Source organism: Anser anser (assembly GCF_964211835.1).
Source record: "Anser anser genome assembly, chromosome: 8".
NCBI classification, from domain to species: Eukaryota; Metazoa; Chordata; class Aves; order Anseriformes; family Anatidae; genus Anser; species Anser anser.
In genome coordinates, this window is record NC_139728.1 from 2,658,899 (window position 1) to 2,685,779 (window position 26,881).

The 26,881-nt window shown below is 37.7% G+C and overlaps 1 protein-coding gene across 2 annotated transcripts in view; it reads left to right on the forward strand.

Moving 5' to 3' along the window:
• Positions 1-19,287, forward strand: part of PLPPR4 (phospholipid phosphatase related 4) — a 33,082-nt gene extending 13,795 nt beyond the window's left edge. For both annotated transcript variants that reach the window (XM_083846359.1, XM_083846360.1), the window contains exons 3-7: positions 3,990-4,119; positions 5,908-6,103; positions 10,927-10,984; positions 12,299-12,472; positions 14,447-19,287. In XM_083846359.1, the coding sequence (XP_083702485.1) occupies positions 3,990-4,119; positions 5,908-6,103; positions 10,927-10,984; positions 12,299-12,472; positions 14,447-15,784 (1,896 nt within the window). In that variant the 3' untranslated portion in view covers positions 15,785-19,287. The remainder of the gene's footprint in view (positions 1-3,989; positions 4,120-5,907; positions 6,104-10,926; positions 10,985-12,298; positions 12,473-14,446) is intronic.
• The last annotated feature ends 7,594 nt before the right edge of the window (positions 19,288-26,881 follow it).

The following is a 26,881-nucleotide window of genomic DNA, read 5'->3' on the forward strand; positions in this document are numbered from 1 at the left end:
GCCTTCATACTCTGAGATAAACCAAAAATTCAAGATTCTGTTGAAAATGGAAGCCTTTAATTTACAGCACTGAACATGCCACTTTTGTTAGAACTAGCTTTGTTCAGTAAGAAGGTCTATCAGCCTTGTCAGTGAAATCAATTACACTTTCCCAAACAGCACCGGGACTCCTCTAAATTGTGAGTTAGTCATTAAGAACAGGTAGACTGGTTTAGCGGCCCATCCAAAGGGAGAAGATGATTTCAGCAGAACAGAAACTTCTTGTCAGAATACGAGCAGTTTGGTCAGTTGTGCAGCAAGTAAAATAAATTGTCTGTTGCAGGTAAGTATTGTCCCTGCTGGAACTGCTGTATCAAATTAAAAAGAAATCTAAAGACCAGAGGAGATTCACTGTGTCTGATTTTTGGCACCTCAGATGGGAGACATTCTCACACCACTCCTCTCGGGTAAATCGAAACAGAAAGTCCAGCTGAGTCAACCTTCTGAAAGGGTCTCCTCTCTCCTCTGACAGCAATGACTGGGTGCCTTGGTTAGGCACCTCTGCAGCACCAGCTGCAAATGTATGCCAGTTCCACTGAATTCCCTTAAATTCAGCCAGTTTGTTCCTTTTATAAGGAACTAGCCATTTTACAATCACAAAATCTATAAAATATGATGCCACCATAAAAATCATCAAGTGCTGTTCCTTTGCTTGTCAGGATGTGGTTTTTTTTTTCCGTTTTTTTTTTTTTTAACTGAACTCAACTGTGTGTGATTTTGGTTGCTTTAGAAACCATTTTTGAAGGATTTTGCACAACCATCAGGCTAAAAATACTTATTTAGCAAGTAGAAGCTGTCTCGGTGTTCTTTGTGCAGCCAATTGCAGAAAAAAAATAAAAGAAAAAAAAAAGAAAAAAAAGATGCAAAAGATAAAAAGAAAACTTGTTGATATTGTAGTTTGGCTAGGTTTTCTGCATTTAAACAGTGTTTCTGATAACCAGAAAGTGGACTTTCATGAAACAGCTGTAGAAGGAATCTATATAGGCTCACTTCGGGCACAGTAGGCTGAAGAAGGGGTAAAAGCCAAAATTTTTCTTCAGAGAGAGTTTATGTCAAGCCTGGAAAATGCCAGATGCCTTCAGCAGAGATGAAAGATGCCCATTTCATTACAGAGTGCTTATTAAGGTCTTTGATTCAGTACAGTTAAATTATTTCAGCATTGCAATAGGGAATGTTATTCTTCCTTGAATCATTCTCCTACCTGCATTACAGACACAACTAACCAAAACCATGCCATGAGAGAAACTCAGACATTGAAGCAAGCCTATCAAACATTACAATGGTAAAGAAGGTAAATCACAAAGCTTGTAAGTGCAACTGCTTAAAAGCTGCAAGCCTTAGGAAGGTATACTTCACATAGATGTATGAGCATAAATATGATTCTTGTATTAGGTTGGTAATGGGCCCAGATAGTGTAAAATACACAAAGTCCTTTAATAAAAGGCACTGAAGATGGTGTATTGCATCAGCTACTCAGTAGCACTTCTGTACTAGAAAACCATTTTTAAAATTCAATTCTTCTTTATTTTCCATGCAAAAAGATTACACTTGTTCCATTGTCATCTTGCAGAGTTCAGCATTATATGATTTAGTTTTCATTAATAATTCAATGAATAACACACTTTATAAACCTGTAAAATACAGAAAAGAAAGCATGAAGCTATGTGAGAAATTAAGAATTTCCAGTAACATAACCTATGCTAGCCTCAGCCTGAAGTTCAGGTACTTAGGGAAGTATGAGACAGAAGGTCATGAAAGCTCAGTCAAAAACAGGTGCAACTAGGCCACATCTCTAAAGATTACCAAAGAATGTAAATAAGAAAGAAAAGGGGCAGATGAGCAAATTCCAACCTCGATCCCTCCTTAAAGCATCATATAAATACTGGAGTAGGACTTAGATTCTTTCTGCATTATTTTTGTTTGTGTACTCAATTTTTTTCCCAAACCTGTAGTGTATTTTAAATCTGTTCGCTTTTCAATAGTTATTTTTACAGCAAATCTAGCATTTTAAATGTATTTTCCCAAGACATTATTACTGAAGCATTTTGTGGGTTTGGGGCTTTATTTATTTATTTGTGCTTATTGTTGGAGGGTTTTGTTTGTTAGTTAGTTGGTTTTTGTTCATTACCAATGAGCAGACACTGCTTTTAACCAGGCCTGTTCTGTAGCCTTGAAGTACTACAGAAAATTACATCTCATTGGCATATGTCTTATGGCTTGTGAGATTTTCTATACATGAAGCACAGGAGACTTCAGTATAGAGCAACTGGAGTTGTATGAAATTAACAGCATGGATATTTTATGTGCAGAATATTGATATACCCGACTTGCAAGATGACTTCCATTTTCTTCAGTGAACTCTGATTCTGATCGTGTGATATATTTTCTCTCTACTTATTCATTCAGAAATTATAGGACTAGTTATTTAATCATATAAGTATAGGTCCAAACCTGTAGAACTACTGACATAGAAGGTGCTTAAAGGTAACAAAGTGCTTTCTAAAAGAGATCACCAGGGAATTAGATTACATTGATTTGGGAAATCAGTTAGCAAGGAGAGAAATTCACCGTTGGCAGTATCAGTCCTACTGCCTCCTCTGCTGTAGTAGTTTGTTTCCTTGAAAATACCAGCCTCTGAATTTTCCTTGTCATAGGCCTTGCTATTTCCCCATTTTCTCCTCTATAACAGGAGCTATTACACCTCTGATGTTTTTCCCTGAACCAGACATTCTGTAGAGCTTAGCGAAAAACTGTTTAAGTTTCTGTTTCTCAAGTTTAAAAAACTATTGATTTCTCCTGGAAAAGTTCCAACTGTAAAATGAACAAGTAGAGACAGATAATAGTGACCATGGTTCTCATCCAATAAAAATCCCTTAAATATCTCTTATCACTGACATTTCCATGTAGTGAGATAACTTTAACTACTTCAATTTTCTGGCAAAGAAGAAATGAAACCAATTAATATTAAATCTTTGGCTAAAAACGATTAGACTAAGCTTATCCATTGTACCTCCCTTCTACCAAAGTGATAGATCTTAGTGTGCACAAACGTCACTGATAATTATGACACTTTATTCTTAATTCACATGCTTTAGCATCTCATTGCGCAGTGAGTTTTGTGCATTTCGTATTTTACTTTTCATCTGCTGATAGACGAGGTGAATCTCTTCTTAGTGGTGAGAACTGCCCCATTCATTTCAATATTTCAACACAGACTTTTTCTGAATTCTAACAAGCCCTGTACAGATTTCCATTACTTAACAGGAAAAACAATAAAACCTGAGACTGCGAATGTATAAATGGATCTGAATTTTCCAGCAAGTAACACCTTGTTTTTATTTATATTATTCTCATTTTTGTTCTAACTTGCTGTCTAGGGCTTAAGTCATGATGTCTTTTGCTTAGTGTGTTCAGAGGACCATAAGGACAGAACTTTTTCTACTGCTGTGGATCTGATTAAAATCCATGCCAAATTAAACAATTATGGAAGAGCAGGCTGCCACGTAATTAGAAGCTGCTAGCAACTGCTAGGCATGAGGCCAAGACTGAGGGCTAAACCCACCTCAGGAGCACTAAGATATTGCTGTGGCTCTGGATTGTTTGAAAGGCGAGAATTTCTGATTACTACACTTTTATTGTAGAGTATCTAATTTCACCTGTGGATCAGGGCTCCTGTTCCACTGAGCACTGTATACACATGTAATAGAAAAAAAGATCTCCTTCCAATACTTTAGGACACTTGCATTTAATTTCAATGCCACCTTCTTGCCTGCCCTCACTCAGACTAAGTTGTTACTGAATGTTTACATATTGATACACACCTTTTCAAGGGACATACATGTCAGTGTAAGACATTGCTTGTGTCGTAGATATATTTCAACCCTTTAAACTCTATCAGTATCTTCTGAGTAATTGCTACATTTAACTTAACAGCTCCTTTGTCATTGCAGATAATGGTAGGAGAAGGAATTCTCTACTGTTGCCTGTCCAAAAGAAGAAATGGGATTGGAACAGAGGCCAATATTAATGCAGGAGGATGCAACTTCAATTCTTTTCTTAGAAGAGCTGTCAGATTTGTTGGTGGGTTTCAAATGTTACTCACAAAGAAGAGTCTTCTGTGTACATTCAATTTTTACCATGCAGATTTCCTTCTCTGAGACAGCCTTTCAGAACAGTGCAGGGCTGACACTGGCATATATCTTTCTCTGCCAGAAAATGCGAGAAGAAACTGTCGAATGGAGCAACAGAGCAGCTCCACACTCAGCAGTGCAGCATCTACACTCTCTGTTTTTCCTTTCCTCTCCCAGTCTATTGTCAGTCTTTCTAAAAGAATAATTTGTTTTTCCTCCTCTACCCACCTTGAGCTGGCTTCCTTTTAATGGTTTCTGCATACAGTTTCCCCTGCCTGTCTTCACTGTATCAAAAGTATTCAGCTCAGCTGATACTGTATTCAGCATGACAGTAAAAACTTGTCAGAAACTGTCAGTGGATTTGACATTGTTTTTCTGGTATGTCTTTATCTACCTCTTGAAAAAGGGATACAATCTGGAACATAATGATAGAGAGGGACATGATGAATTATTTTACTTTGTTATTTACTAAATCTGAGCTTGAAAGGGTGGCTTAACTTTGCTCCTCTCTTAGAGTTAATTCGTCTGCCAATGAGTGGCTAAAAGAAAGGTTTTCTCTGTTCCAGAGTTCTTTCATTAGAAAGGGCAGCATTGGCAAAGACAAGCTGCAGGACAGCAGAGTGAAAACTAGATAGAAAGGTTATACATTAGGTTTCTATAGGTTGGCAAGCAGGGAGGCAATGACAGGAGGTTTTATATATATATATATATTTATACACGCATATATATATGTATCTGACCAATAAAACATATCCTTGATATGTTAATATTAAGAGCATATTAAGAGCAGCAGTGAGGAAGTGAGCAGAGAGGGGTGTAGATTGCAGCATCAAGGGGAACTGTAAAGTTACCCCATGCTGTCCATTTCTCCTCCTGTATAGCATCCTGTTCCATCATCAGACGACAAGCTCAAAGATGCATGAATTTCACTCTTGATTCATACCCTGAATTTGCAGTTTGTTTCATACTGTCATGGTGAAACAATTACTTTAGCATTCTTCCAGTTACAAGATGAAAAAAAAATACATATTATTTTTAATAAACACAAGTAGGGAATTAGAGGTAAATCCTTAGAGAAAAAGCAGTTGAAAATGCTCAGTAGAAAAATCACATTAACTGCCTTGTGAATTTGGTATTAACCAGACAGGAATATTGATTGATTGTTGGGGAAAAAAAAAAAAAAAAAAGGACCTAAATACTAAATATTTGTGTTTGTGACAAGGATTTGGTACTCAAGAAATGTAAGAGGTATGAAGGGAAGCCAAAGTTATTGCCAGCTGATGAGTACCTGGTAGTGAAAAGAGAACAAGTCTTCAGAACAATAATCTAATGGGAAACTGTGTTATTAAAAATGTGTTCCAGTGGGCAAGTCCAAGGACTGAATGAGCACATATGCTATCCTCAAATAGGTGGTTGTCCTTAAGTCAGCTGAAAAAATTGCTTTCCAAATAGAAGCAGGTCCAGTGTAGTTTACTTTAATGAAAAGATGTTGGAGGACATCCAGTCATCAAAACTAAATGTTAAGTATTAATAGGAAGAAAACAAGCGTAAATAATTGTAATTTTTATATTAAAGAAATCAGCTCTGCAATAAGATTCCACTTTAAAAAATCTTATTCCTCGGGTAAATTCTCGCAAGCCCAATGGCATAAGCCACCAGAATTCAGCTGAATGTATTTGTCACAATGAGTTCATCTAAATACAATAAAGTTAACAAGCTCTATTGCTTTCTTTCCTAGGTGTTCATGTGTTTGGTCTTTGTTCCACTGCTCTTGTTACTGATATTATACAGCTATCAACAGGATATCAGGCACCATATTTCCTGACTGTTTGCAAGCCTAACTATACATCCCTAAATGTTTCCTGCTCAGAGAATTCATATGTTGTGGAAGATATTTGCTCAGGAGCTGATACTAATATTATCAATGCCGGAAGGTTGGTTCTGTTCTTCATTGTGTACATTACTAAGTATTCGTTTTATTTCTTTTTTAATTTTCTCTCCCAGTTCCAAATATTTTTTTCTAGTTAAAGCCTGTATGAGTTCTGGTAAGATTTCTATAATAAAGCTGAGAGCATAACTGTCTTTTTAGTGATGTTTAATTTTCTTTCTACAGATATTAGGCCAGCAGTGGGCTTTGGAAGTCTTTGTCAGATTTCAGAAGCACAGTTAGTAGTACCTAATTATTCTCCGTCCTTCAGAGGAGACAATTTCCTATACAATTATTAATACATGTGGCTTCTACTGCTTTTCCCAGTGGCATCTGAGTAAGTTCTCCATATCAGGAGGGGGAAGAAGCCACACAACTTCCTTATTTGAGACTTCTGTATATTGTTATCTACAAACTTGACATTTTGATCTTAGTTGGTGAGGTTTGATTTTCTCATTTGTTAGAGTTTATTTGTTTTCCATGTCTCTCATTGACTAAATTTTTGATTTTGACAGCCATTGAAACAATTCCTTTCATTAGAGAAAAGTCCACAGCAATGCAAACCTGTGTGCTCCCAAACACATGGCTTTTTTTTCATGGTATTTCTAACTGGTTGTTTATCCTCCCTGGCCATTTAGTCTTTAGCCTCCCTACTTAGCCAGGATATAAATTAATATTCATAATATCAGGTTTTGGAAATTGCATATCAGTCAAGCTGAAGTATAACCCAGACCATGCATTTTAAGTTAAATAAGCCAGATGTGATAAAAGTGATAACTCAATTACTGATGACAGTTAACAGACTTAAACAAGGAAATCGGAGGTATAAGTAAGTGGTACTGTACCAATACATTTGCTACTCATTAGTTCAAGGACTTCATTATTATGTATCCTAAATATATGCACTACACTACTGAGAAATCATGAAGCTCTTCACTGAATACAATATCAGTCCTTCTTATCTTTTCCACACCAGGTTAAGCTTTCTTACTTGGTAGTCATTTGTATAGCATTCCCTTGAATTTTTTGCAGTCCTTCAAAATTTTTCTTTTTTATATTTCCTGCTCTCCAAAAATATTACAGCAGAATTATAGAATGCCTGAAATTACTACAATTTCTGTCTCTGACGGAGCTGTGTAATTTCCTTGTGTACCTGATTAGCAGGCATGAAGCCGTGTTCTTCTCTCACATACACTTCACCAAAGCTTTACACTCCTTTCTTGTTCTCTGTGTAGCCACAGATGCTAGCTCCTGTTTTAACTTCATGCCTTATAGCATTGCATTTTTTGTTACATGGATATTACTAAAACGTTTTGTCTGTATCACCAAGGCACCTTTCCCCCAGTTTATTTTGCTTTCCTTTGATTTCAGGGGTTGACACACTTGAGAATCGTGAAATTATTCACTTTGTAAAGTATCTTCCAGCAAATCTCATAATCTATCTCCTTTCACCGAAACAAACCAATTTCACTGATGTTTAAAGATCCTCAATTATTTATTTGGTCTAATATATGTTTAGTTGGCTGAGACTCATAATTAGCATTGATTCATTTACCATTTTTTTTCAACTTACATATGTGGACATGATCCAGAGCTGGCATGAAGGACTGTAGATTAATTTCGCCCAAATAATTTGGTGAAAATAATTTTGGTGGAAGGCATAACCAAAATGACTATATCAGCCTTCACCTGCCTCTCTTCCAATAACCATCTGCTCTTACTGGATACTGCCACTGAAAATGATGTTTGCAAACAGTCTTGCACCTACACAGTGTCCCAGTGAAACTGGTGCATCTTTACATGTGAACAGGCAGAAAAATTCTCACAACTGCTCACATTCATTTAACTATCATCTCAAATATGATGTCCTCAATTGACGATTTGTGGCCATTCCAAAGACTCGGATTGCTTGTAAGTTTAAATATCACCATTTCCAAAAAACAAAACAAAACAAACAGTGAAATCAGTTGCAAGAAATTTAGAAGTCAGTATTTGTGTTTTCTTATTTTTCGGAGGATGACCATATACTGATAGGTCAATTTTATTGTTATCATAGAGGACATATTTGGTGAATTGTAATAATCTGGCATCACCCTCAGTTTCTCCTTAATTAAATTTTATTGCCTTTTTCCTTTATTAAATCCTTGCTTTCTTATGTCTGTCCCAACTTTACCAAAGTGATCAGCACTTGCTACTGGTTCAATCTTCAGCCATCTATGATGGGAATTATGGTATAACTTCTCCATCCCAGGAGGTTAATTTGCCTTCAGCAATTTCAGCTTGTAGGGGACTTGCTCTTATAAGATTGATAATGACCTTCATTTTTTAATTTGTATATCCCAGAAACTTTGGCTCTAGACTCCCTTGTGAATTAATTTTCTGCAACATCCCTGAATATCCAGTAGTTTTCTTTATCCATCTTTTCCCCTGTTTATCTTCAAATAATCTTTTCAATCATTTCTATTCAGATCTCCAGTGAGTTCTCTATCCTCTGTCATTTCTGATGTTCTTACTCAGTATGACTCTTTCTCATCATTGTTCCCCCTCCACATATTCCTCATGCATGAGCATTCAGAGTGATACAGTCTTCTGAGCTCAGGGCATGTTTTCTTTGAGACCTTTGTTCACCTTTTCAATGCAGAGCCATACAAAAAAGCTACATATTTTTAGCTTGAATTGTTTTCGTTTTAGATTAACAGATAGCAGAGAAGAACAAAAGCAGTGTCACCATTAGCGAGTATACAGAATGCCTATGCTGTGCTAGCCCTGAAAGCATACAAATAGAAAGTAGAACAAGAAGAAAATTGACTGTAGCATAGTGACAGACCTTATATACCACAGAAAAGCCATTAAATTCAGGTTAAGTTCTAAGTGGTTCAAAGAATCAAATATACACATTAGTTGCACACAGACTGTAAGTAGATGTATGCTTATACTTAAACATGCACAGGGTAAAGAAGTTGATTAGACATAAACACCTGTATTTTTTTCCATGTATTTATCCTTCTGTCCTCCCTTGAATGGGGGATACTAATTGAGAAAGGTTTGCTCAGGAGAAAAAAAAAAGGGGGGGTGGGGACTGGGACAGGAATTAGGTCTGTGTTTAGAAATGAAAAAGGAATCATGCTGATTTCATCTTGGCCAGAGTCAAGGATCTGCAGGGGCCATGAGCTCAAATGCAGGTCAGCAGTGCAGCATTCACACTGAATTACATTCACACATTTTGTTACCAATAAATTACTTAGAGCAGATAAAGCAAAATGAATAGGAAATATATTTAGAAATTAGACTCTGCCGCTTTGCAGAAAATTTCTGAAGGAAAAGAACTATATTTCAGTCTCTGCTATTTTAAACTAGCTAACTGAGGTGCTGCTGGGAAAATGGATGTAGGAACGTGGAGCCCAACTCAGTTAGCAAAACCCTCCTTGAATGATTGTTCAAGCATTTATCCCAAGCTGAGCTTTCTATTTCAACCTATCTCAGGTGAAAGTGGCTGCTGCAGCTGCAGGGTAGACATAGCCTTCTTCATCAAGACATCCAGCACATTACATGTCCATGCCATTTCAGGAGATAAACATGCAGCTGTAAACTGATATATATCTGATATACTTACTTCTAGAGCTCAGTTATAGAAGTTTTTTTTTATGGCTTCCACAAGCCATGGACAACATGGAACAGGTGTTACTGAATCCACCGCCAGCTAAGTTTTTCCCTATACTGTGTAAAATCTCTCCTTCACCATCCCATTACTGTTCTTTTGTCACTTTTAGAGTATTGAAATGGGTGTGTAAGAAGCATAAAATGTTCAAATGTTAGAGGGCCTGATGTGTAGCTGCTAGGTATTTTATTTAATTATTTTTTTTTAGTCAGAGAAGTAGAAGCTCTCAGTTTTAATTTCCATATCCACTGTAGTATCTGACTCAAGAGCCAGTCCAGATTATTCAACACTTCCCACGGTCTTCAAAGAGAACAGAAGGCCCTCAGCAATTTCAAGAATAGACCCTGATTTTCACTACTGGCTTGCAGTTTGGATGTATTTTCATTTACCCTCTTGTTCTAGGCTTCAGGAAGGGGCCTGCTAAACCTTAAAATGCCCTTTCCATGTACTTCATTCCTAGCAGGTTATAGGAGCATGTTCTTCAGTCCTAGAATTCCATTTACTCCTAGCATGTTATAAAGTGTTGAAATTTTTAAAATAAGACTAGAGACGGCAAATAAAGATACAATTACCTCTTTGGGAAGAATGTCTCCCTGTCATGGCTGCATTATCATGGGAACATAATGGGGCATAAAGATGATGAATTCTGCTGCGCAAGTTAAGGCCTGATTATCCAAGTTGTATATATAGCTGATGTGTCCTTACAATGAAAAAAATCCAAGTGAAATCAGTGAGAATAATCATAAGATCCAGGATCATATATTGAATAAGTTGTATAATTAGTTGTATAATATAAAATAATTACATACTGAAAAGCTATTATGATTTTTTTTAATAGAAATTAATGTATAGAAATTTCTCTCTTAAAAATCAAGCATTCAGTCTTTAGCTCATTCACACTCTTTTCTTAGTACATGCACTTTTTTTTAGTGCACAAAAATAATTTCATACTAAATATTTACTTCTAAACAAAGGCATTTCATTAACATTGGTGCTTTCTCCTGATTATAGAAAAGAAATTTAGAAATTAAATGCTAATGATTGATCCCATGGTGCTTAGAAGGTGTAAACTGAAAGTGACTGTAGCACCCATTGTGTTTTTTTCAAGTGAATGCTAGCACACACAGTATATTTGAACTTAGAAATATAATTTGAGTGTCCTTCCTTGGCAGAAAGTCATTCCCATCTCAACATGCCACCCTGGCAGCTTTTGCAGCAGTGTATATTTCGGTGAGTAATCAACTCTATTCATTTTCATTTATATAAGACAAAAGTTAGAATGCCATTTGCTGTACATTTTACAGTTAAGTGTTGCCTGGATATTCTGAGTGGATATAAGTTTTTATTGTGTCAATTCGAAAGCAAAATGAAATTACTAACAGCTAAAATAAAAGCATCTCTATTAAGAATACAGAAAAGATGCAACTGCTTCACACTCTTTTTAAAGAAGCAACATTATCCATTGTGGTGGAGTGTAATATAATATAAATAATCAAAGTAATATAAATATATATTTAATGCCTCAAGTTATTCACATATAAAATGCAGTGCTTATCTGTCTTATAGGGTGATAATTTAACTTACCATTCACATGTGTTATATGTTTTGCCTTTCCTTTGCTGCTGTCTTCACACAATTCACTGTTTTTAAACTTTAGGCATTAAGGTACAAACATTTATGTGATCTAGTTTCACTTGACCTCCATAGAATTGCATCATGGATGAACTGGCAGAACCACTCTCAGAGGCCTCAAAGGTGCTACTGCAAAACAAGTGAATAAAAGCCATCAGTAACTAGCAGGAAATAATAGGAGATGCTTCAGTGATGACAGCTGATTTCCCACATATGACTAATAATATTTCTTCATTATGGGGGCCAATATTTGTATGTTAACATTTATTTGAAGTTAAAAAAATGTAATTTTCCATCATTCATGCTATAAAAATCCAAAGGGAAAAAAAAAAGCAACGATAGCAACCAGTTAATCAAACTAGTAATAGAATTCTGCATGTACTGAGAGCTTGCCAGTATTTATTCAGCCCAGGAAAAGGCAAAAATTTACAATAATAATCATAAACAACCCCGACTAAATTTTTTGACCTCCCTGACATCATGGCCTCCAGTTGAGAAATGGCTCTCTAAAGCATCTGGTGGTGGCTTTTGTTAGAACAGGTTATTGCCTTCATCTGGCATGACATCTGGCTTCTGTATTTCAGACATGGTGATTGCTTAGTCACATTTACTGAACACTTAGGCTCTGACTGTGAACATTATTTAGGCATAAAATCTTTATCCTAATTAACATCAATAAGCAACATTGCCTATGTTTTCAGAAATCCATTCCTTGTGATTTCAAATCTTTCTACAGTAATTGAGCAGATTTTAAGAAGGCTGCTAAATAAAATTAGTTAAACTGATTACTTGCAACAGTACTGTATAACAGTGATTTATATGTGAAAGAAATACTGAATGCTAGAAATTCATATCTTCTCAAGTAAATGTAAGTTTCTTTAAACACTATTCCATCTCTTTCTTTTTTTTAAGATGTACTTCAATTCTACGTTAACAGATTCCTCAAAACTTCTGAAACCACTCTTGGTCTTTGCTTTTATCATCTGTGGAATTATATGTGGTCTGACTCGTATCACCCAGTATAAGAATCATCCAGTTGATGTTTATTGTGGCTTTCTCATAGGAGGAGGAATTGCTCTCTATTTGGTAAATATAACATAGATGTAGTTATGTTTTAGAAAATAAAATTGATAAGTCTGTAATAAAAGTATTGGTATTTTTAATAAAAATATTTCATCAGGGTTACATGCCATAATGAAGAATACAGTCCAAATGTGTTGAAGGTGGTGATGTTAGGGGTAATCTCTTCTAAAAATAAACAGAAAAAAGCAAATATATATTTCAATTTGAAGTGCCATAAGAATGCACAAAGTGGTATATAATAGTCTAGCACTATGCAGAAACAGCTCTACCATAATGCACTTTATTGAAGATACTCATCTTTTCTACTCCACACTTACAAGCATAAGACAAGAAAAATATTAAATATTATTTGTTGCCAGTATGAGTTTACACTGCCACCATTAGCTTTATAGTCTCAAAATTAGTTTAATTAGTGTACAGCAACTCAACTGAGTGAATTGCCAAACCTGCAGGAAATCAAAGGTACTATTACACCCCTGTGGTCCTTTGGAGCTCTTGGGGAGGTTATGAAGGGGATGTAGGATGCCCATGCCTATGCTCTTTGTCTGCACTGGGTTGAAACAGATGGAGCACATTGGAAGGGTGCTGTAAAGGAATATGTAAGATAGGCCTGTTTGTATCTGCCAGTAGGAAGCTTATACAGCTTTTGCTTCCTGCTCTCAATACATCTCCAGCATGACTGTTGCTGTTCTAGCTCCTCAGCACAGTGTCATCCAAGGTGCCTGTGAGCAATCAAGAACTTCTGCTGACAATGTGGTAGTGAACAGAACAGTTTTAACAACCAGTGGGATGGTTTTTGACCCCCCCAGAAGTCAATGATGAATTTGAGTATAATACTAAAATAAGTTCATAACTCGTCCCCCATTTTTTCTGTGATGTAATAGTCTAAGGCATGTGCAGATGGTCTACAAAGGTGACCAGAAGAAAAATGGCTTTCACAGAGGCAACAGTGACAGCAACCAGGGTAGATAATAAAAACCCAATGAGCTACTAAAGTCAGTTCCTACAATTGCGTTGTGAGAAGAAAGGCACGATGTTGAGAATATTATTTCAAATGATTAAGCTGTTGTAGACTCTCATAAATGGAGCTGTTGTTTTCATGTTCGAAATCCACAAACAAGTGTGGTCTTTGTTAGGTTTTCCCCATAAACTATTGCATGACAACATACATCAAAGAGGTGCATTGTCCTGGAAACCCAGTAGTCAGTAAATCTACCCTTAAAAATACACACCAATAAGAGGAAAGGGATGGAAAATATTGTGAAACTACAAATAACTCTGAAAAGAACAAGTAACCTAAGTGATTGAGTGAGGCATTTGAGCCTTTCATACAATATTCTCTCAGTGGAATCTTTTTAAAATGACAGCATTTTACAATGAGTCTGCTGAATAAAAAAATGTTGTATAACTAAATCTTGTTACAGTTCTGCACAGCTTGAAAAGCAATTGATTCAAAGCTGATAAATTGTTCTATCATGTAGATATTGTATTACATGGTTATTATGCAGTAGAAAGGGCAGAATCACGGAACAACTTGAGCTGGAACAAGATTCAGTAAATCAGAGCAGACAGTAGTGTAGTTGTTAAATAGCTTCGCCCAGAAAACTGCGAACATTAATTTTCATAGTTTCAAAACAAAACATTCTTTGTTTAACTGTATCTGTTGTTTTATAAAATGAGGAACACTGAAGGAGGGTAAATCTTTTCCCTAACAATTCATTGCCATGAAATAAATAGTTATAAATATATAAATAACAAGTGTCCTTTTTATCCTACTGAAACTGCTACGTACCAGATTGAGGACAGAATTTGGCATAAAGATAAGGATAGGCTCATTAGGAAAGGTAACATACCCTTGTCAGTTAAACTGGACTAATTCTATCACTCAATATTTAAAGGCAGAAGAATATAATTAAAATACCTAAAAATGTCTCATTTTTCCATAACTAGTTGTTCATGCTTCTGTTCAAATATCAGGGCCTGTATGCAGTGGGAAACTTCTTGCCAAGTGAGGAGAATGTGTTTCACCAGAATTTTCACAGAGAACCCCTGAGGTCTTTGACAGACCTCAGTCAAGATGCCAACAGAATCCTGCCAGGTAAAAATGGAAGCAGCACTGATGGCATCGCCTCTCACCGTTCGGAAAGTATCCTGAACAGAAACCACAGAGATTCTGGGTCTCTGACTAACATCAAGAGAGCAAATGCTGATGTAGAAATCATAACACCACGAAGCCCAATGGGAAAGGAAAACATGGTTACTTTCAGTAACACTTTGCCAAGAGTCAACACACCATCCTTGGAAGATCCAGCAAGACGAAATGCAACAATTCATGCATCAATGGATTCTGCCCGCTCCAAACAGCTGCTTTCCCAGTGGAAGAATAAGAACGAAAGCCGAAAGTTGTCACTGCAAGTAATAGAGACTGAATCTGGCCAGTCACCACCAAGAGCTATTGAAATGAGGTCAAGCTCAGAGCCTTCCAGAGTGGGTGTAAATGGTGATCATCATGGCCCAAGTAGCCAATACCTGAAAATTCAACCTGGCAGTGTACCAGGTTGTAACAACTCAGGTCTTTCTGGTGGGCCAAGGGTCTCTATTCAGTCACGTCCTGGCTCTTCCCAGTTAGTGCATATTCCTGAAGAGACTCAGGAAAATGTGAACACGTCTCCCAAAAGTAGTTCAGCTAGAGCTAAATGGCTGAAAGCTGCTGAGAAGAGTGTTGCATGTAGAAGCAACAGCCAGCCAAGAATCATGCAAGTAATAGCCATGTCTAAGCAGCAAGGCGTGCTTCAAGGCAGTCCAAAGGGTTCAGAGGGAAGTACAGTCACTTGTACAGGAGCCATCAGATACAAAACCTTGACAGACCACGAGCCAAGCAGCATTGTCAGAGTTGAGGCCCATCCAGAAAATAACAGACCTGTAATTCAGATGCCATCAGAAGGTGAAGGAAGTGGGTCATGGAAATGGAAAGGTCCTGAAAAAGTCACCCTTCGTCAGACATATGAGCTAAATGATCTCAACAGAGACTCTGAGAGCTGTGACTCCTTAAAAGACAGTTATGGGTCAGGTGACAGGAAAAGGAGCAACATAGATAACAGTGAGCATCACCATCATGGAATCACTACAATAAGAGTCACACCTGTGGAGGGAAGTGAGATTGGCTCAGAGACCCTGTCCATTTCTTCTAGCCGGGACTCAACACTTCGAAGAAAAGGTAACATAATTTTAATCCCTGAACGAGGGAGCAGTCCAGAGAACACCAGAAACATCTTCTATAAAGGCACATCCCCCACACGAGCATACAAAGAATGAGGAGACATATCAGCTGGTCCATACCACCACAAAGGAAACACATCCTCACACAGGTTCTGCTCTGTGTGTTTAGAGCTGATATTTACCTTTGATGTGCCAAATTACTGACCAGCAGCCCAACTGTTGTTGAACACTGCTGGTTTGCAATGTGCATGAGCTTGTGGAAATCACGTGGTGGGGGGAAAAGCACAATGCCAGAACCTAACTAATGTGAAACATTTTCATGCAACTTGTTTCTTCAGACTCAAAACATTTATCTGAGGGTGATGTCAATCAAAAAATAGTCTTGAACACAGACACTTTATTTCCTGAATGTGCCAACTTTTTATTTTATTTATATTTGTGTCCAAAATCAACTGAATTTTTCATAGCAAATGCTGTATGTGTGGTATATATTCACCTTTGCAGAATTTGCACCACATCTTTAATACAGGATGGTGCTGATAACTTTACATGTTTTGAAAATTTGCATACTTATTAGACTCTACAAACACATGGCATATCGATGTGCAGTTACTTTAAAATAATATTGCTAATACTATGATGATGCTGGCTGCATTCATTTAGCATAAGAAATATTTACAGCTTTGTTATAGTGGATCTGTCACATTCAAAGATTGCAAAGATTTTGTGTAGTTCTTTAAGATGTCTACTGCAACAAAAAAATGTGTGGGTGACGTTCCATTAGAATGGAATACCTATCTATTTTGAATAGTTTTGCTGCTACTGCTCAACTTTTATTTAAGAACAGGTGCTACTAATGAAGACGCTGCTTCTTAGTGGGCTAACTTGTAGAACTGTTTAAAATTATGTTTTTAAGGGGTCTTTTAAAGTACTACGAGTAATTCAGATTTTGCATTTTTAAATCTCTCATTCTGTCCTTCAGCAACCTTTCAATTTTTCTGTTAGTTTATGACTTTATAATGTGTGACATCAATAACTGCAAAATGTGCAGACATGAAAGGTGAGCCATGAGCAAATAAAAATAAACCATCAGTTTCCTGATCAGCTTCAAGGGAGACAGTAATTAATATCATAGCTCACAATTCGAAGCAGTCATTTAGCACACTTGCTTAGCATGCCACAAGAACAATCACAAGTTTTACCCCACTCACCATCATTTAGGGGATTTAAACTTTACTTTAAAAATGTAATTTTTAAATGTAAATTTTTTAAATGTAATTTGCCTTGGTATTGCAAATCACTACATGAGTGTTGCGTTGTGCCACCACTACTGTTCAGGTTCCATGACACACCGTCCAGAGCCTTCTTAAGGATTATATTTTTCCCCCTACCACTGCCACTTAAGAATATGGAGGGTCTCTGCACCTGAGAGAACACAGATTATTTTAGTAAATTAAGCTTGGGATGTAATGAAAGAAAACTTGCCTGCTAAAGACCCCCATTGCCCAAAATTGTTGAACAGTCGAGCTCTGAAATGAATATGCATAGCACATCCTGGGCATGCTAGAAGAAAAGCATCATTCAATTTGGCTCTGACCTAAATAACAAACCATGGAGGAAGCGATGGGCAATGCTCATCCAGTGCAGCTCCTCATTCTCTCCTAGATTTTCAACCTGAAGAACTAATACCAAATATGTGCCTGCTCTACTGCCAGGAAGGGAAGGAATGACTTTGCAGTCCCCTCACTGAATAAGCAGTAGGTAACAGATCAATTCTGTTACCTGGCTTATTTAGTAGAGTGTTTTGCTCTAAAACTTCTTCTGATTTGGGGTACCAGGCAACAAGATATAAACTACATAGTCAGAACCTGTCTACAGACCCTAACCCGCAGATCTCTGAGGAAAAGCTCACCCTGCTTCAGCCAACTAGGAGGTAAAAGGAAGAATTGTCCCATCCCAGGAAGATAAATAGCACAACACACATGCAGACCAAAAAAAAAAAAAAAACCACAACAAAAACAAACAAACAAAAACCACACCAAACCAAAATCCCAAACCCAACACCAAGCCTGAGAAATTGCAGAAGTAGGAGGATGGTATTTGCTAATCTGCATAGAAGAAGGGATTCATAGTCAATAGAAAGCTTTATATACTTTCCCATATACCCCAGTGCTCCAAGCTTATCTGAGGGTTGTCAGCCAACCACCAACCCTATCTAGTAATGCTTCCCCCACCTGCCCATCACCTAGTGCTGTGAAAAATATTGTCCCTTAAGGAAATGCCCACCCTTTTCCTGCTAGTAATAGACAAAGACCCCAGTATGCATGTGATAATTGGGTGGAAGTATTCTGCAGGTTACACGTAAGGAGATAGTACCCTGCAACCTCACTGGTTATGTATGTTGAAGGCACACTTTAAGGTACAGTAGCTGGGGCAGATAATCAGAGGTGCCAAGGAAACAAACAAACAAACAAAAAGAGTAATTTTTTTGGAAAGGTGTTCTCAGACTCTAGTATACAAATCAGGATTTGTTTTTTTTTTGTTTTTTTTTTCTCTCTTTTTAAAACAATGTATCTTTAGAACTTGGTATTTAATACCAAATTTTGTACAAGGTTCCTAGGAATTACAAACACTTAGAGTGTAATGAAAAAAACACCTTTGGAGTTAGTTTAGTCTAGGTACATGATAAAGAAGGTAAGATCAGCTTTAAAAGGAATGGGTAAGACACAATCATTGTTGGCCTATCAATGCAGGGAAATAAAACACAATCATTTGTTAGTTTGTAAGTGCAGGGCAAAAGAACATAAGGAGATGAACCTGGAAATAACAGAAAATTGAAATGGAGAATAATGGCAATAAAACATAGATTAGAAAATATTCCCTCTGGCAATTTAGCTGTTTTGGAAACTGCAGGATTCCTGGTGGGAGTGTTTGTTCTCTATTCCTTGGTTTTACTCAGATATATATTGGCATACGTGTTGCTTTTATTACTCTAAAACTTGCTGCACTATTTCAAGTGCAGTGTGATATTTTTCCTAAGGTTTCCTATTTCTTAACAAAAGATTTTAAAGCTCTTGTGTAATCATTGAAATTGTGTTCTTTACATAAATATTGATATATTCTTTTTTACTCAAAGTGCCAAAGGCTACTGTTTTTAATAATGGCTTATCAAATTATATTACGTTAGAGAGCAGAAATGTAATAATATATACATTGGAACTCAGACCTCTGCATGTATATTTGATAAGGAGCCTTTTGTAAAATTACTCTTTGTTTACGTTCCACTGATACCTTAATTTAAAATTAAACAAATTTACAGGTGACATCTTCTTAGTGTTCTGATTTTCTTACTTGCTAACAGGCACGAATTTCTTTGTTAGGCTGTGCTTTACTGAAAAAAGAAAATACTCAAAAATAAAATATGTTTTTAAATGAGAACTCTATATAAAGTATTGTGTTTAATAAAATGTTATGCAATGTTTTAAAATGGAAAAGAATTTGTAAATTGCTATAAATGTATTTTGTTAAATAAGTACAAATCAATGCTATTGTGTTTATTGTGCTAACATCATGAAAATAAAGATAAAATTATTCATTGATGTTCAGTCATCTCATCTGTAGTGAAACAGAGTCCTATTCCCCTGCAAAATTATTTTTCAATATTAGGTTTCTCAGGACACATCAAAGTGGTTATCAGTGGGAAGCCTCAAAACCTAGCATAGTAATAAGAAATCATGAGGAACAGTCTTCAGACAAGAGTGTCTCTATCTGAAAAAAAACATTGTGGAAAAAAAAAAAAAAAAAGTGAATTGGGAACTTCATGCCATGTCAGGATACATTTTCTAGGTCATTTTGGAGGATCAACTACAGTGTTATGCCCCTAATGCCTTTAAAGCATCTTGCTAGTGTTGGGTAGAGGTGCCGGACATGGTGAGGTCCCACTTGGATTTGTGAATTAGAACAGGGCAGGTGTCAGGAGCAACCCGAGAGGAAGAGCTCTCCCCAAGAGAAGGAGGTAGTATACAGGACACAGTCACTGGGTGACGAACACCCTATTGCTGCCAGCAGTGAAGACCACTACAAGTAGCAGCCTGCTGTTCAAAATACTGTCTTATCTATAAACCACAAAAGGTATGCAACAGAAAACACTGTCTCAGAGCCAATCCCAAAACACCCTGAAACTGGGCACAGCAGGGCCCTAAATGCCAGGGATGGAAGACACTACTTTAGCTGATGCATGCACAGATACTGCCAATGGCATAGTGAAGATCACCAGCAGCATCTCTGCAATACACAGCAGAAAAGCAAACTGACACTGATAAGCTTTCCCATGTGTATGCATGCCTTTGTGCAGGCTGTGTTTTGTAGTAATGTGCCTTTCCAGCAGGGTGACCTGTCTTGGCCAGGGTGGCAGAGGGACCAGGCAGCTGATGGGACCACTGGCACCAGCCAGGCACCACACTGCTGAGGAGTACAAGAGTATCATGTACATGCACACTGTGCTCCCAGTGAGAGCATGCTGGGGTCAAGTGGTGTCATCCCAAGTTGTGGTGCAGATCTGGGTCACTTGGCTATCCATGTTCTCAAACTTTCATAACAAAATAAGACCAGGGACCCTCAGGCAAAAGAGTTGGGAAAACATTTGTTTTCCTCTGAGAGGAAAGGAAGTACATGTAGAGTTGTGATACTGCTCCTTCTGTGGTTACTGAAGAAGCACGCTGCATGTGGTCAGGGCTGGGGAAGGTCCTGGTCACACTATATTATATCAGTAGCCAGTTTCATGAGAGACCTCTCTGGACAGCAACAGATGCTTGTGGGACAGCAGGTCATCTGCCCAAGCAAAAGGACACCTTGAATGAAGTTGTGTGAAGCCTGTGGCCTTGGGGCCAAGGTCCTGATGTCCCACTGTCTGGGACATGTATTGGTATCCTGGGAAAGCTACAGACAGCGATGCCCCAGGTGTGGGTCAGAGAGACCCTAGGAAGGAGAGCAAGAGCCTGGGAGAGTCCAGGTAAGCTCCTCTTTATGCTCATGGGGATACTGTAAGGCCTCAAAAGTGTGTACTTAGTAATGGCTGGGCCAGGAGTGCTTCTCTGAAGGTCCTGCAACAACATGGGGTTAGCTTTGTCCTGCATCTACCAGCCAGAGTGAAAAGAAAGGCAGCAGGAAAGGAGTGAAAGAGGGGAAAAAAACAAGCCAATGTTGACAGAAGTATGAGAAGACGATCTGTGTTCTACATTAAGAAAGAAATCTAGATAGAAGTCAGAACAGGAAAGAAAGCAAAATTAAGCAAGAGAGAGTTACATTTTAATAAAATCTGTACTGAATAGGAAAATCAAGAGAGGATACAGTCTGGTAAAGTGCATAACATTGCTCCTATGTGTTTCACTGCTGTAATTTGCAGTGGTGTATCATTACTCTGCTTGTATTAGGTGATGTCATGGTACAGCTCTTTTACAGGAATTCTGTATTAAGAATTATCAACCTTGTTCTAGTACACACAAAATTTAAATGAATGTCATCTTAGGGTTACTCATTCCAGGCATGCTGCAGTGAGGCGGATGTGAGACAGTATGGCACTACACAAGCTGTAATTGGCCGTGGTAGGTAAAAGAGCCCCGCAGCACAGAGGCTACTCCATGGCATACACCAAAGCCTGCCTTTCCTCAGCTGAGAAAAGCTCTGCAGCCTAAGCAGCCAGTTAATTTTTCATTGTGGGGCAGATCCTCCCTTTCACTACAGTTATATCAGCTATGCTAGCATAAAGTGAGCCTCTACCACTACCACTCCAAATCTGGTGTTTTATCTCCATTTTGCACTCATAGCAGTGACTGCATGGAAAAAAAATAGTAGTCCATTGCAGTTCTGGATTTGCAATTTTATTGCAAGAAGGACAAGGTCTCCCTGTGTTTGTCATTACACAGTGAGGAAAAATAGTGATTGTAACCTATATAAATGACCACAGTTACATGTCTCTATGTATAGTCATACGCAGTGATCCTAGAGGCTATTGTGTGCCAAGCATTTACGTGCTAGCAGTCAGGACAGCACAGAAGTAGTGCATAACCCAAGAAAAACTTCTATACCTCAGCTGACTCAGACAGTGAGCTCTATTGTATTGGCAATGTAAATCACTAGTAGTTTTATGCCCCTACAACTACAGAAACAAAAGCTGACTGACAGAGATTTCCACAGAATCACAGAATCATCTAGGTTGGATGAGACCACCAAGATCACCGAGTTCAACCTCTGACCTAACACTAACAAGTCCTCCACTAAACCATATCACTAAGTTCAACATCTAAACGTCTTTTAAAGACCTCCAGGGATGGTGACTCAACCACTTCCCTGGGCAGCCTATTCCAATGCCTAACAACCCTTTCAGTAAAGAAGTTCTTCCTAATATCCAACCTAAACCTCCCCTGGTGTAATGTTATCCCATTCCCCCTCGTCCTGTCACCAGGCACGTGGGAGAAGAGACCAACCCCCACCTCACTACAGCCTCCACTCTACCTGTAGAGTGTGATAAGGTCGCCCCTGAGCCTCCTCTTCTCCAGGCTGAACAATCCCAGCTCCCTCAGCCGCTCCTCGTAAGACTTGTTCTCCAGACCCCTCAGCAGCTTCGTTGCCCTTCTCTGGACTCTCTCGAGCACCTCGATGTCCTTCTTGTAGCGAGGGGCCCAAAACTGAACACAATACTCGAGGTGCGGCTCCACCAGAGCCGATTCCAGCAAGCTGATACTGTTTCAAGGTAGTAATTTTTAACGCTCTCCATTCTCTCTCTTCCTTCCCCACTAAGAAAATAAAGGACAAAAAGATACTACAGAAGGGAAGCACAAATATTGCACAGCACCATCAGATGTAGCTTTCAAAGCACAACAGTGTCCTCTAAACCAGATCAAATAATCAACACTAATAAAACCATCAATGTGAGCAGGGCTAATTAGTAACCTATACTAACAAATGCAAACAGTAGTACTTTTGACTCTCCTCTTAGTGTTAAAATTCAAAACTTTGAAATCAGAAATGTTCTAGCTGGAACCTAGGAAATGTCCTAACCCTCTGTCTTAGCAGTCAGTCTGTCTTGTTCATCAAATCCAACTGACCGACGGGGAATTTGTATGAACCTTTGTACTACGTGAGCTCCACTAATTCCTTCTTTTAGAAAGCCTTTCATTCCTGCCTACTGTAAGGAAAGGGGGAGGGAAAGGGGGGGCGGGGAGTGACAGTGTGAAGAGAACAAGAAAATTTGGCAGAAAGCAATTCATCAACTCCCATTAGCACTGCTTTTAGGTATGGCAGCTAAGATAGGCCAATGGCTGTAAGTAGCCACTTTCTTGTCATTTTACTTAACCTCCTGAGAGACAGTAATGAGGTCTTATTGGATCAATTAGCATCTAAGTCTTGACAGACTATCTTATCTCAGACTTGGTTGAGATTGTTTGGCCAGATGAAGCTACAAAGCTGAAAAGTACTGAGAATGACACATCTTATGATAAGAATTGGTCATTTCTTCAAGGAAGAGGCAAGATTATTTCTCTCTTACCATTTCCCTAGCAACAGGGAAAATGAGGGGTTCTTTTTCATTTATAGAAGAGACTTGATTTCACGATTACCAGAAAAAAAAAGAAGCATCTGCTTGTAGCCCAGGCATCTTCTGAATAGCACGGGACTTTCAGTTAAAACTGTAAGAGCTTTTTAGTCTTTATATCTTATTATGGCAATTATTTCAGATAAAAGAAATTACAAAGCCTGAGGTATGGTAAGGCTTTCATCACACCATGCAGTACTCATAGTATAATCCCTCCCTAGGAGGTAACTTGCTTGACAAATACTATAAATATAAGCCTACATAAGAGGATAAATAATTATTCATCTGCAGATAAATTCTGACATATCATCTTTCCTCTGCAACTTGACTGAAAGACATAATCAGAAAGTCCTTGATCTGTTAATGGGCAAATATCACTCTAAATCCAAACTACCTTGAAAAGTACTGAAAGCTTTTAAATGTCAATTTTCATTTTCCTCTTTTTCAGTGACGGAACTGTACTGAACTCTAAGTATATTGACCTAGGACTTTTTTTTCCATCCCACTAGTGTGCAGCAGAGTTATTTTCATTCCCACTACATTCAGCACAAGCTCTTAAGCACTGCTTTTTATCATGGAGGGTAGCCACTCTCTCAGTTGAGAGAAAGGATTAAAATGAATTATAATTAAATAACTAAATCATTATGTGAAGAATAAAAGTTCTTACCAACTGCTACACTTGGTAATTTTTTTTTTACCAACTGTTCTTCAGTTAGAGTCACTGTGTTAACTTGAAATGGACAAGCAGATAATATTGGAGAAAAAAAACTTAAATCAGCAACCTTCTACTAGAATCCTGCTGTGTAATGATTGCTGGAGTCTCACAACTAAGAATATCAGCTAGTCTCGCTCCTTATGGAGACTGAAGAAATTTTTAAGCAAGGTACTCAGGTGGTCATACAAGTAAATGACATTAAATAGAGCCTAGAAATGGAAACAGATACAATCTCCACAACTTCTTTACTTTTGTCCTGCCAATTTGCAGGGAGGAATGGTGATTAGTGCTGAAGATGAATAAGAGAAGTATTTCTCCTTTTCAATGAGACCAATTATTTTTAGAATCACTGTGTTGCAGATAATTTAGGACCTGGTATAATAGCAGATCCAAAAAATCAGAACACCTCTAGTGTACAAAAAGATAATGATTTTTAAGAGCTTTAAAAATACATAAATGCATAACAATCTGTCTCCCAAAAATCTTCCATTGAAGCCATGAAAAAAAACACCCTGATATTTATAGATATTTTGTGGGACAACTTACAGTTTTGTTTTTCTTCCTTTTTTTTTTCCCTTGAAATGAAAGATTTAAAATAAAATTATAATAATTCACATTCAAAATGAACCCTTCATGCCAAATCTTTGAAGAATAATGATGCTAAAAATAAAATGTTGCCACGGAAACTAAATGGAACAGAAATTAGCAATAGGGCCTGATCTAAAGCCACTGAAATGGGAATGGGAACAAGATTCAGTGAAGAAAATAAACGTATGTTCCAGGATTTCCTCCCTTCACATTTTAGTAGTTCCTGTTTCATATTTGTGGGGAAATCAGTTTGAAATGAAATAATATGTAACCTGACAACAGAAGATGGATTCCTAAGATTCACTGTGTTGGGTATCATGAATTCAGCAACAGGAGTTTTTGCAGGGACTTTTTTAAGCAGACTCTGGTCCATTTTTGCTCCCTTATCTTTAAAGGTTACAGACTAGAAACAGAGAAGAGAGACTTCTATTGAGGCAATGCTAGTCAAGAGCAGAGGAGACAATATAGTTGCCTGCATGGGAAACCTGCAAAGCACATATTAGCTTGTACTTTACCTTGTGAAAGAAACATGATGACAGATGGCAAGCACAGGTAACCCATGGCATCCCAGAACAACAAAGGATACACAGCTGAGTGATGGAGGAAATGGGCCAACTGGTTGGTAACTGGCTCAGCGAGAATGCAGAAAAGGAAATATTTTTACAGAAAATCACTTGGTGGGAAGGAAAAAAGAGAGTGAAGTCCAAGTTCCAGTGTTCAGGCAGGCACTGCAAAGGAAATCCAGTTACAAAATGGATTTTCTCCAGGTCAATATAACGTAACAAGGATAAAAAGACATACTGGCTCACTTGTGCAGTGAATACTAAAAATAAGTGTGACCAAAAAACTGAAGGAACACACTGTCTCCAGTAATGATAATAACGTTGAAAAGAAGACTGAAAAAAAGTTTTTATTAATCCCACATAAGATGGAACCAAAACTGAAGGAACACTATGACTGCAAACAGGAAAGAGAATCTCCACCTTGGAATCCAAAAACAGGAGGTCATTACATTTTGGATGTTTCTGAAACAGATATCAGCAAATCTATTAATCTGTAATGATATTGTGTGCCTGGAGAAGACCAAAACTAATACTCGTTTTCTTGAAAAAGAACACAGCTTTCTGGAAAAAAAAAATCATATCAGCACTGTCTTCACAGTAAAAATGCTAGAACATTGAAAATGCTTCACTCCACTAGGAGCTGAATGGACTAAATATTTGTGCTTGAAAGTTACAGCACTTCAATCTATGGAAATTCTTACATAATTATACCAACATATATATGATCAAAAGTCTGTAATTTTACTTCTGACAGAGACCTGTTCTTGAATGCCTTATTATAGCCCATAACTACTTAGTTCTGTCTTTTATTCAGTATTAACTTTTGCAGTTTTATTTTGTTTTCCAGTGCAAAGAGCTTCGTCCTATGTCCGCTTTAATGATTCCTTCTTCCAGCAATATAGAAAAGCTCAGAGTACCCTATTTCACTATCACTGATGAGGCTACTTTTATGCAAATCCCTTAAATTTACTAGCAGGGTGGTGGGGAAGGAGAGACAGGAAAAATCCTGTAAGCAATTCAGCTTTTCTTATTAAATCAAGCATGAGTTTTATTCTGCTCTTGTTTACATTGACACAATCACGGGGAAGTGTAGAGGAGTGTAGAGGGCTTTGTACAGGCAAAAGCAGAGGAATACCTCAGCCATATGTTAAACTGACATGCTTGATTTTGCCACAGCAGTCTGCCAGAGGATTTGTATAGGAATTAAATCACCTCTCTTTATTGAAGAGAGAAGAAGCTATCCAATTATTTCTTAAATACAGTTTTAAACTCATAACAGGACTTGTTTCATGTAGATTTACTGTAAGGTTTATTTAAAAGTGAGGGAAAACATCACCATCAAAGCTAAAATAGATTTCCTATCCATTTTTTCATATACAGTTCAAAGTCTAATTTATCTCTATGCTTCAAGTTCCCCATTCCAAAGATAATCTCACATTTAGGAGTCAGTCCTGGACTTCCATGTAAGGTTATTGCAATTATTGAAAATACAGTTCTCCGATAACAGAAGTTTTACTCTGTTAGTATCTCTGGCTGTAAAATATAGCTCCTGGCATGGCTCTCTTCAATTGTCTTAATGGCCCCATACGGTGGTTGGGGGGAGGAAGGTGAACAAGTCTTCCAGTATCTATTTAGTGCCACCTGTTTACATGACATCCCCAAGCTTGGTCTGCACTGCATTAATTTCCACCTTAGCATAAGAGCTAATAACTTGAGTCAATTTTACATAACTGTAC